Source organism: Bombus bifarius, unplaced genomic scaffold (genome assembly GCF_011952205.1).
Source record: "Bombus bifarius isolate JDL3187 unplaced genomic scaffold, Bbif_JDL3187 scf7180000009274_frag, whole genome shotgun sequence".
Classification (NCBI taxonomy): Eukaryota; Metazoa; Arthropoda; class Insecta; order Hymenoptera; family Apidae; genus Bombus; species Bombus bifarius.
In genome coordinates, this window is record NW_022885008.1 from 1 (window position 1) to 12,649 (window position 12,649).

The following is a 12,649-nucleotide window of genomic DNA, read 5'->3' on the forward strand; positions in this document are numbered from 1 at the left end:
TGATATTGATCTCGTCCTCGGAGGTTTTACTACAGGCATTAATAGTCTTCGTTTTACAAATATCGACGCTATTCCGTGTAATAGTTACATCAAAACCCTGGCTTAAGATCTCGCGGCCAATCATGATATCATAATGCAAGTGACTATCGGCCAGAACGTGGAAGGTTATCTCCAATGTAAAACAGTTAATGCGTACCGTAGATAAGATCTGGGATGTACTCTTAACGCAGGTGTTTCCTATTCCTCGCATAACTACTATATCTGTCGTTCTCCTACCGGAGAATTTCGGAGCGACAGATTCTCTAATTAATGAGCACTCGGCTCCGGAATCGAAGTAAAATGGGAACGACTCACCCAGATGACAAACTACCGGCTGGGGACTCCACCACGCAGGTGTAACGTCAATTCATATCAGAGACCAGGCCATACACCACGGACAGGATGGCACCCAGATACCTGCATATCCCTGACGCGCACCCTCAATAGTCTTAAGTGCCTACCAGGGGCACTTGGCATTTTTATAGTTAAGGTCGTTCGGACCAAGCGAGTATTTCCTGTCGTAAATTCCGTCCCTTGTCCTTAGATACCCCCACCCCTAGCTTTCTTCAGACACAGTATCGTCAGTAAGACTTCACTTATTCTGTATCCTTAGAATAGTCAACATATCTATGTCGGTCTCTACTCTTATAAGTCGCGTACTTAATGTATCGTTGTAACTAAGTCTGACATAACGTGGTTGGAGTGAATTGTGATTTATGTTAATTCAGTGCGTGTTACATTGTGATTGCTGAATTCATAATAAAGGTTGATTAAAACCAAGTTAATAGTTGTGTTACGACTCAACTATATTTTATTTTCACCAACCAACCCAAAAATTACGTGACACAGGAGTTGACTTTACGCTCATCCTTGGGGCCTGGTCTACCGTCCCGTCGTGCCGGGCAGTTAGATGCGATATGGCCTTCCGCATGACACCTGTAGCAAACCGCCTTGGACGGTGCGGCCGGTCGGCTTCCTTCCTGGCGTCGTGCATCCCTCTGCTGTTCATTCTGCATCCTCTTGCGGCAGTCCTTTATTCTGTGTCCGAGAGTACCAGTAATGACATCTCGTCTGGTGGCCCGATAACTTGCGTCGCTTAGCTTCGGGTTCCGCCGGTGCATCTCTCGGCGAAAATGTCGACTCTTCTTCGTAACAAAAGGGTCGCATTTCGCTCAGAAATTGGTCCTCCGTTCTGATATCGCTCGTGAGGGCCAATCGTTTAAGACGTTGGTCGTGTGGAATTAATATGTAGAGAGTGACAGCGTTAAGTATTTCGTCTAGCGTAGAATGTTGCCACCGCGTCTGCAGGAGGGAACGGACACGGCCGGCAAACGCCCCCGTGGATTCGCCCGTTCCCCGCGATTCCCTGGATACCTTGATTAACGATGAGGACGTCGTCTCTCGGCCACCGAACTGTATAAGGAATCGTTCCTTAACTTTAGACCAAGTAACTTCTCCGTCTCCCGTCATTCGTGCCAGCCAATGTGCTGCAGAACCCTGTAGAGAGTCACTTAAGGCAGAGTATAGCGCGTCATCTCGCAGGGGGTTGTTCTGCATGGCCCTACTAACAGCCGCGCACCACGCGGCTGGGTCGGCGCCTGCGACTTCTGGGTTAAAATGTGGTAATTTGGTGATTCCCGTATTTGGTCGTTGCATTAGCGTATGAATTAGGTTGTTCATGACAGCGACCTGCCCTTCCAGCGCTCGCAACCGTTCTGATCCCACTTCTGATGTCGGATCGTCACTGGGAATGGGGTTGTGGGCGTCAAATGAATCTTCTCGAGGATTAGCCATTGATACGGTACACACAGGCGTAGTTTATTGCAATGATAGAATTATTACAGTCTTGACAATTGATCACGGCAGTTCGGCACTCGCGACACTAGTGACGATGCTCTCGGGCTCAATAACGAATCCGCGGCCAACGGGATGACAACAGAACGTACTCACAAAGTCTAAGTCTGAAAATAATCACTGATCGCGAAGGCGTTACTCTTTAATCGATGAGATCGCGAGCGAGAATGCCTTTCCCGTCCCGATGATGCCACAGAGGAAAATTATAACGGGGTGTGTCTAAGGATACGAGATCATCGGATTCGTCGAGAAAAGCCTTCGTTCAGAAAGTAAGGGAAATTGACGTTGCTGCTAATTGGTCAATCTCCATATCAGTGGTTAGAAAAAGATGCTAGCCGCCCTCGAGGGAAAGTTGCTAGTGGGAGACGCCGCTCTTTGAAAAATATGTCTGCCCTATCTTCCCGTAGTTGGGACAGAGACTGTTTGTCTGTTTGAAGGACTTTAGTTAACTAAACCTTAAGATTTATAACGGGCCCTCGGGCTAGCCGAACATGTACTGCGGAGACGCATCGACATCTGGCAATCATCTTACTCGAAGAATAGGGTCTGCGCGTGGCGAGCCACGGGACAGAAACCGTTGGAATGTTTACTGTCGCGTGTCGCCACGAATATTTCTTTTAAGGAGAGCTATAGAATTACTCCATACCTTTGTTAGACAAAGCGTTCATCCCGTGACCGCGACTACGTTCGGCGACTGACTGTCGCCTCGAGCCCAAGCTCATTATCACGACTCTCGAACAATTACAATCGGGTTGAATAACTACAATTGTTCAATTACAGCTATAGTAGATTCTAGGTTACAATGTTGCGGAATTATCCAAAATTCCAAAGGCTCCGGTGTTTTTTCATCTCCGAAATATATATATAAATTATATTTAAGAAGTTTGGGATAGTTTAAAGATGAAATAAATTGCTTTTTAAGTTTAATCTCTTACTTTCGACGAAATCAAGTTTCTCTGGAATTTGGTGGAGTTTAAAATTTGATATCGGTGTCGTAGGAGTTATGTGACACTTTAAGGTGGAATAAATCTAGCGAGGAGTTTAAGGTGCGTCAAAGGAGTGTGGAATGTTGCAATAGAAATTTATTGCAGTGTTAGTGCATTGGTAGATTGATCAAATTTACGTGTAGCGTGGGTAACTAATGGTAAATATTTTGCAATGTGTATAATTTCTCAGTAATCTGAGGTTTATAAAATCTATTGACAACTAATGGAAATTGTTGATTTAACAGATCAATTTTAAATTCCTCGTTAATCTAAATTTTTTTAATCCTATTTACAGCTAAACCTTACGACGAAAAATTAACGAAGTGGAATAAAAATGGCATTGTGATTCTTCTCGTCGTGTATCGGTGTCACATCAAATTTAAGAGACAGTTTTACTTGCGGATGCTGCGTGTTACGTTGGTGAAGTCGACGAAAGCGTAAAATAGGAGCTCGTCCGAAATACACTAACGCGGAAGGTTAAATTTAACGCAAAAGGCTGAGAAATTAGTCTAAAACTCGAAGTTTCATTGGTACGACGCACTTGAAACGCATTCAAAGAGGTCGGCGACCTCGAAAGGGGATGAACGCAACTGTTTCGTGGGAATTTCTTATTGTGGCTTATTTGGATGAAGCTGCTTTAAAATCAGCGCTGGATTCGTCTGTTTTTTGCCCGGAAATCATAAAATGTTTAGGCCAGGCGACTCCATGTACAGAAAATGTTATGTCCACTTTTTACGTCCGTAGAATTCAACTCTTTACTACTATGCACTTCTTCTCCAAAAAAATATCGCGTTTCAATATTAAAAAAAGTTTCAATAATATACTATCCATTAGAAGAATGATAACATGATAACCTTACAAATTATTAGTATTAACAAATTCTTATCGTCGTATAGAAATGCCAACTATTGCTTCGGTAAAACAAACAAAGGAATTTTACAGGTAAATTTTACAAATTACAAGTCATCTTATAACGCAAAATACGACGTGTAAAATTGTCTCAATTTATTAATAGTATTAATAAATTATTATGATAAAAGATGCAGGAATCTTAGCCTCATGAGAAATTAGAGATGAAAATGAGTGGGAAAAGATTAATCACTGGTCCTCCTAAAAAGATGCAGTCCCATGGATGGATGGTTGTGCGAGTATTAAAGCAGCGCAAAACCGTTCCCCGAATTCTCATCCCGGACGTCGTACGACCAAAGACAAAAGCAACTCACTCGAGGGCATTGCGGAGAGACATTCATCGAGGACACAATAGTATTATTCCAGGAAGTGCTAGTTCTTCCTAGATTCCGGTTACAATGTTCTTAACGCGTGGAAATTAGTCTTGACCAGGAAACATCTATAACGGCATGTATTTTCTGCCGTGATTGTAAATCTGTTTGGAACATGCGGTTTGTCCGTTAATCTAGGCGCTGTTGTTCAATTGAGTCAATATTATTTGTTGGTAGATTAGTGTGTGCAAGAGCGCTCTATCCATTATTGACCAATTCGAGCACGTATTGGTAAATTTCACACCGGCAATTACGGTGAAATCGTTCGTGGTCGCTGGAAATTAGCAGTATCGTTTGCGGTCGTGAGCTGATTGACACTGCGTGAGCGGGGAATTATGTGAAGCAGCTTTGCTTTGTCGTTTCATGCATTTAATAGATTTACGGCGGTGGACAGAGTTTGTAAAAAATGAAGACAAGGTAGAAAAAGATTATTTTTCATTTTTTACTATTAGATTATTTTCAAAGTGATCTTTTCAGTGAAATATGATTGACAAAAAATAAGATCTATAATTGAATCATTATAGAAAATAGAATAATATTGATAATAAAGAAATAAAAATCAATTATAGAATAACATATAATAATAATAATAATAATAATAACAATAATGTGGATAGACTTTATGTTTACTTTTATATGTATAATGATACTGTTTGATCCTTGAATTAAAGTTAAGATTAACGTTGCGATTATGATTATCCTTTGTCTGACTAAATATATTTGAAGTATCAATTACAGTAGAATTTTTGAAAGATTCTTGGCTGTTAAACAAAAAACTGGTTCCTTTATATTTCGCTCAATTATCATAAAATCGTGAAACTGACTTTCACTTCAAATTTTGTCTGTTTCAGGAGTAACAAGTACCTGCAAAAATCATCCATCAGCCGGATATGTGCTGTCGGAGGGTTTTCATTAGCATTCCCGTCTTTCTAACTGGTAAGAACCAATTCCTTCAATTCTGTCAACTTTAACCTTTTGAAAGATACTAGTACATAAGTTATACGTTTAATTTTTCTTGAATTCAGGCATGAATCTAAAAGATACTGTGAACTATCTCTGAGTGTATGAAATCAGTTTAGAAATCCAATGGAAATAAAGTTAATTTTAACGCCGAATAGTCATTATTTTTCTTAGAAAAATAAAAAATGATCGTCCTTTAGGGAAGTTTTAACAGATTAATTTATAAAGAGCTGAAACAGAATATTCATGTCATGCATGAATACGGCTGGTGGATGGATCGAGATCTAATCTAAAGTTTATGTTGTGTCATGCTAGTTTACACAGCTATCATTCGCTCGATCGATCGTTAAGCTGTTGAACTCGATTCAAGACGGACATTTTGACTCTGTTCAGAAGAAAACTGCGTTTTAATAAATTTGACGGAATAGAGATTATGATAGACTACAATGTTTTTTTAATTATATCATAAAATTTATTTATTTTTTTTTAATGTCATGTTAGAAACTTCAAATACTGTCCAAAACTTCGAACGTAATCGTTTTAGAAATTTGTAAATTACTTAACGACCAAAAATATTGAATTCTCTATTGTCTGAAGATAGATTCTCTATAATTTAAGTAATTTATTCGTCGAGAATTGATATATAAAGACTTAAATAATAAATTAATTGAAAAATAATTTGCGACTAGTATTGAAAATTTCAATGAAAAGCATATGTATATAGTTTACGCTTCGAGAATTATATGTATTGAGAATATGTATTTGCGCTGATTCTTTGTCCCGCTTGTTATCGCATACGTGTTATAATGATCCTCTAACAATGCTTTCAGGTATGATATTGTATACATTCATCCAGTTTCATTCGACGCCGGTGTCACGTAAAATGGATACTTGGGTTGCGAGAGAAAAGAAAGCTGAGTCGTAGCCCAACTATTAATTCTCTTTTATCGAACTTTATTATAATTTTGGCACTTACAGTAGAATAACGTTGAACAGAGAAAGGGGTGTTGTACAAGAACAGCAACTAGAACGAGAACTCCCCGGGCTGGGTGAAGTCTCGGCTTATATACACCCTGGCTTGGGGATGTTGGGGAGTTTGGTGTGGATTCCAAGGAGTCCGAAAGTCGGGGTTGGGGCCTTATCTCTGATGGGGACTAAGATGCGTCGCGGCGTTGGCGTCCGACAGTCGGGAGTCGATGTCTTTTCTCTGAGAGGTAATTGGTGTCACACCGGCAATCGTTACGTCGGTTTTCATAGGCCTTGGCATCGTGTTTTGTGGATGCGCAATGGTCCATAACGTCTTCGTGTGGCAGAGGGTAAGAACATATCGCTATTAAAAAAGAAAACGAACACGTTCAAACACGTCTAAATCATCTTTTATGTGTATTTTACCCGGAAATCATTTTATCGTGAAATTTTGTTTTTCAGAGTTACCATAATTTATCTGGTAGAGTTCATAAAAATTTTTCTGAAATCAATTGCAAGCTTTTAGGAAACCAGGATTTTTCACATTTTTAAGAAGCGTTATAATTATATTGCTGATCTTTATACGTTCGTGCGAAATTGAAAAGTACGCAAATGGCGCAAAATGCATAAAATGCGCTAAAATATACGTATATAAGAAAACAAATCTCGATTAAAATTTTATTTCTTTGATTATGTTCGTAAAACTACAAACTTGTATAAAAATACGCATTCTAGTTATAAGTGTTAAAATATTCGATCTAGTCCTTATCACATTCATGAAAACCTCCATTTAACCATTCGTTGTATCAACAAACATTCATATGCAAAACTTACCACCTACCACATCCTCCGCGTATTAATATAATCCCCTTTTATAAATTATACACTTTAGAATGGACTGGTTGGGTCAGAGTCATATAAGCTTACAAGTTCTCGAGGAGTTCTACCGAAGTTACATTTACGTTTGCATAATTTCACCGAAAAAGATACTCTGTAGAATGACAGGTTCGTTTGTTTATGTGATCCGCGATCGCAACTATTTCAAGGGGATTTTATAAATAACCATACACACGATATTCAGTGTATTTTCGTATTCTCGTTTATTTTTAGGAGATTTGTAAAACTGTTGAACAAAATAATTGAGTAACGATTATATTTGCTGAGAAAAAGTCTTTTTCTCTGTACCCCTCCTTCTACTTCAAGCATGTAGTATTGACAATAAGATTGACAATGGCTGAAAGTAATCCAAAAGAGTTTTCACCATGGTTATCGGTAACGAAAAAGATTTGAATCATCTTTAATACTTATTCGTAACTAGAATCATTTCAACTAAAATGTAAATTCTTATATTATAACTTTTTTAATTTGTTATGGCCCCTGACTACAACCTAACCTATCATTCTTATTTCGTAGGAGAAGACGAATGCCGTGAAGGCGTTAGCGCGCGAACAGTGCGAAGCGGCGGTACAGCTGCAGCGTCAGCAGCAGCTGCAACAGCACCAGAACCAGCCCCAGCTACAACAGCAACAACAACTACATGGCCCGTTAACCATCCACCATGCTGGCTGCCCAACGAAAGTCGGGCCCGTGACGAACCAACTAAATACCAGCCACGCAATGCACGGCCGAGCTGCACAGTACCAACACTATCATCAGCATCATCATCATCGACACGTGTCAATGTCCCCACCGCCCTTGTTGCTCTCATCGCCAGCTCCGATCGCGGCGACGCACAATCATCAGAACGTGAGCGGACACAGAAACGTGGTTACGCCACCGGATACATCAGCAGATAGATCGCCACCGAGTCCTGGAAATAAGCTAAATAGATCGCAGCATTTGCCACGGGAAGCAACCGGCAGCGTCAGTCCTGGTCTTCCGGCTGCCACATTGGATCTAAGTAGCGCAGCAACCACCAATAGTCCGCATGAATTGTCCACGTTAGTTTAGAAATTTGGTCCGAACATTATATCTTCACATAGGATTGGAGATTAATAGTTGATAGTTAATTTACACATCGATCTTTTTATTTGTAAATTGGGTCGTGGTTTAGAGTTGGTTTGTAAAAATTCGGTCCTAATTGTTAAATGATGAATATTGATTAAGAATAATAGGCATTGATGTACCAATCTTTTTTTAACTTATATACTTGAGCACACGCATTGGAGATTTCACTTTTATTCAGTGAAACAGCAACTTCATTACTCGCTTATTCAATACGGCAATTGCATATATTTCATGGACATTTTAACAATGTTTTGAATAATTTCTAACGGTACAATTGTGATGAAGTGAAAAAGATCGTGATAAGAAACAGAGAGAAAAGTTGCTCGTTAATGAATATTGACCAGAAATAAAGTAATTTCTAAAGAATATCCCGAAGACGTCGTAGATATTACGAAAGGAATGATTAATTTATACCCGCCTGTATCTTGCCATTACCACACTATTATTATTATTATTAATATTGTTAGTAGTACTTGATTACATTATTATTAATATTAATATTATTGCCTTATTATTATTAATGTTATGGAACCTCTAGTCCTAGGTTACTTTCGCTGCCACGAAAGGATAAGATTTTTTGACTAGTCGAATTTTTTACTATTACGTGTAATTCAAGTTTTCCTGTTGCGCATGCGCAGTAGAAAGAAAGTTAGCGGAACTCAAATCTCGAACTATAGAGAGTTGAAAAGTAGTAAAAGTAAAAAAGCACGAATAACATTTGTATTTGTGCTGGATTAAGTTTGATAATTGAAAATTGAGTTTGATGATAACATTTTTTTCGTATTCGCTTTGGTAAATATTAGTTTTATTTAAAATTGAACAAAGCATTTTATGTTTTTCAAATACGGTACATAATCGTAATATCGAATTTTGTAAACTGATAGTAAGAAACTCTATAATTCGAGACTGGAACTTTGATCAAGTTCACATTGAACGTAAACTGACTTAATTTTGTTATTTAAGCGTGTATACTATACGTGTTTGTTCCTTCTTCTCTTGTGCGCAGGCTATAGCTTAATTACTTCCAATAAACGCAGTTATATCGAATCAATGACCGATACAAATTTAGATATTAGGATTATTTAAACAAGAGATTAAAAACTAAAAAGTATTGTTTTTATACTGCATATGTACATGTGCAATATGAACGACAGTTTGTGTAATAATATGTACCCCTCTTCTTAGTTTACTTTTGTATATTTTGCGACATTTGATATTAATTTTATGAGGAACGTACTTACACTTTATCTTTGTAATTAAATGTGAAATGAAAGAAAAGAAATGACATGAGAAAAGGAAATTCGATGTATGAGTATATACGAATTGACGGAATTAAAATTTAACGCTATATTTAAATAGAAAACGTGAAATATCTTGTCATCTTAAAATAACTTGATCATTCCTATTCTTTTACATAAAAACACTTTTCGACTGTAACTTAAGAAAAATGTCTGCTAACGTGAAACGTGCCAGAAAAAATTAACAACTTCCATTAAATTGGCAAATTTCTCATTAATATCGTAAAACTCGCGTTTACAAAGATCAGATCAGTGTACATAATATACAAAACAAATGCAGAATATATAAATATAGCACATACGTTCTGAATTATATTCGAATTGTGCAGGGTAACCAAGTGAAAATATGTAAATTTCACGATGTGTAATGTACACTTTATCGAACTTGTAAGTAGTGTAGAAATAGAATATTTTACACGTAACAAAATATACAAACGACAATACACAAGTTAAATTATTTGTTAGATCCATGTATAACAAGCATAGTATAAAAGTGTTTTAGCTTTATGTACTGGTAATTATGAGAAATACCAACTTAATAGATGTATTTGGTATGTACCTAGTTAAGAAAACAATAAATTATTCTGAACAGATAAAGCGTTTAGTAGCTTGTGAAGTATGAATTTTCGAAAACGTAAGTATTTTATATCTAAGTAGTTAAGAAACGCGAGCAAGGGAAATCAAACAAAGGAACAAAGTCTTTTGTTTAAAAATATTTAATTTGTTGTTCTATTATCCGAGGTTAGAAGCGATAATGTACAAAATCTGAATAAATAAGATTCCTCAATATTATTGAATTTTAATTCTAGGGTAAAGTAATATATCCGCATATTTTATTTATATACAATATGTATAAATAATGATGTGATTTGACTAATTTTGTTGAAAGAATATTTGTACTTTTTACGTAAAGCTTCAGTCTTTTACAAACTTTCTTGTAATTAATAAACACAATATTAATAAAATCTATTAAAATTATAAACCAACTCATAAGTTTTAATTTTAGTCCTTAAAGGTTGAAATATTTTGCCCCAATGTCGAGACATTTGTTTTAATCCAAAACATTACTATACTGAATCGATAATGTTGCATGTGCCACGAAAATGATGATAGTGTCAGATAACTTGTTGTGAAACGAAAAAGCATTGCATGTACATTTCTGTTGTTTTGTTGACCATGAGTTTAATGATCTTTTAAACTTGCCCACAGCTAAGAAATCAAACAGTATATCTAAACGAAATTAATTTCAAATTATTTTTTAGGTTCTAAGCTTTTATCTAATCTTTCAGAAGTTGCAAAATTTATTCCACAAGAGTCTTTTTTATCATAACCAAGTACACATCTTAAAACCATTTAAGTCTTCCTTAGTAATTTCTTCTTATCTTTAATAGTAACGAAAATAATTTAGATGAACGTTTTAAAATTGACACCCTGTATATTAAAAATAAAAGATATATTTTCTTCATAATTGGATAGGCTTTTTACAATGGCAATGTACAAATATCAAAATTGCAATTATACTATAACATATGTATATATATATAAGCTTCACATTTAAATACAAGATTCTTTATTATATTTTTTTAATACCAATATTTTAATAATTATAACAGGGGTTTTTTAACAAGAGATGTATAACATTGTATACAAATTTTCAAAAACCTATAGATAATTTCAGTTATGCTCTTGCATCATTAATTGTTGATGTAACTCTTACCTCAATTCCATCTAGTTCCTTAGACATTACTATTTGACAGCCTAGCCGTGACCTGAAATTAAATATTATATAACTGAATATGTCAATAAATATATTTATTGCTATACAAATTAATACTAATACACAATAAGATTTCTATTTATCCATTTGAAAATCAACATTGTAAATATGCTAATTCCAACATAGATTTGTAATGATTATAGGGTCATAAATAAAAAACTATGAAAATTTATTATAATTTCAGTTTCGTAGTATTCAGAGACAGCGATTTGAAATTCTACATTGAGATGCAGATTTCGAAATACCCAATACTAACCTGTTTTTACATAAATTTAAATAGAAAAATTCACTTTATAAAATATTAAAAGGTAATAGAATTAATAATGTGAATGATTTGATACTGATTATTATGAACTAACGTATCTGTTAATTCATATGCTCAATCCAACATGTCTAATTCTTCATCTGTTGGTTTGTCAGGAAGTGCATCATAAACTTCTTTCGAAAATATTAAATGGCACGTACTACAAGTTAATGTTCCTTCACAAGCACCTATATCAATTATATTTTAATATTACAACATACTTATATAATAAAGTATCAAAAGTTAAAAATAATAAGAATATTAAACTTGATAAAAATGAAAATTTTCAAATATTTTCTACCTCAAAATTATTTATTTTAAATTAAGTAAATTATGCTTCTTTAAAACATACCATATCCATCTAAATCAATTTCATTATTTACTACTATGCCTAATATAGTATCTCCAACTTTCCCTTTGCTTTGATTCTCTCTCCACTTGCTTTAACAAACGTTATATTTACTCTGAAAATAATATTTATGAAAGATAAAAATTATCTCAATATAATTATTTTCTTTATTTTTTGTGTTTCTTCAATTAATCTTCTCTTAATTATACCTTAATTATATGTATCACTTATGATAATAGAAATAATTTAAAAATAAGATATACTTGTCTTAATAATACATAAATAAAATTCGTATATCATATATTTATAACAGTGTTATATTTTTAGTTGTTCACTGTCAATGTTGTTCTTATTAATACTATTCTATTAATACTATGTTATTTTTCTAGATGTTGTACTCCTACAAAGAGAAAAATTTCTTAGACATTATTATTAGCATTATTATTTTGACACCAATTTTATATTGGAAGGTAAGTACTGAAATTCTATTAAAAAAAGAAGGAAAGCACAAGAAAATTTGTATCACTTACTCTTGTTTTTCTGAAAGTGGTTGCGTGGTCGATATTCCTCTTGTTGCCTGCAAAAAGGGCAACGTTGTGTTGCTTGTATATTTTGAATAATTTGATGCAATACCGAGAATTGATCTCGAAAATTTTTGTAATTGATTTACTAACGCCATTCCACTGTCATAAATATCATGAGTATGGGACACCCTGACCGAACACCAGATATTGCGGAAAATATCAATTGTAGATCAATTGTACTTTGTACAGAAACTTTCACGGCATTCTTCGGCTGCTATACTGGGACGTTCCTTTACTGTGATAGG

The 12,649-nt window shown here is 35.3% G+C and overlaps 2 protein-coding genes across 12 annotated transcripts; one reads left to right on the forward strand and one right to left on the reverse strand.

Annotated features, from left to right (window-relative positions):
- Positions 1–6,087: 6,087 nt before the first annotated feature.
- LOC117214928 lies at positions 6,088–12,643 on the reverse strand. 11 transcript variants are annotated; one of them, XR_004488978.1, is made up of 6 exons: positions 12,495–12,643; positions 12,351–12,397; positions 12,084–12,220; positions 11,824–11,935; positions 11,527–11,659; positions 10,825–11,159 (listed from the first exon to the last, which is right to left on the reverse strand). XR_004488978.1 is itself a non-coding variant. In XM_033461284.1 (3 exons), exons 1-3 carry the CDS (start codon positions 12,497–12,499, stop codon positions 6,258–6,260), a joined length of 393 nt encoding a protein of 130 aa, XP_033317175.1. In that variant the 5' UTR covers positions 12,500–12,643; the 3' UTR covers positions 6,088–6,257. The 11 variants fall into 11 exon arrangements, 3 of the variants coding, with proteins under 3 accessions (XP_033317175.1, XP_033317178.1, XP_033317177.1); XR_004488977.1 differs by having other exon boundaries at positions 12,030–12,220; XR_004488975.1 differs by lacking the exon at positions 12,084–12,220 and adding an exon at positions 6,416–6,449 and having other exon boundaries at positions 11,108–11,159; positions 11,424–11,659; positions 12,351–12,643.
- Positions 6,354–9,987, forward strand: LOC117214927 (protein odd-skipped-like). Its single transcript, XM_033461283.1, has 2 exons — positions 6,354–6,435; positions 7,499–9,987. Exons 1-2 carry the CDS (start codon positions 6,406–6,408, stop codon positions 8,033–8,035), a joined length of 567 nt encoding a protein of 188 aa, XP_033317174.1. The 5' UTR covers positions 6,354–6,405; the 3' UTR covers positions 8,036–9,987.
- Positions 12,644–12,649: the final 6 nt, after the last annotated feature.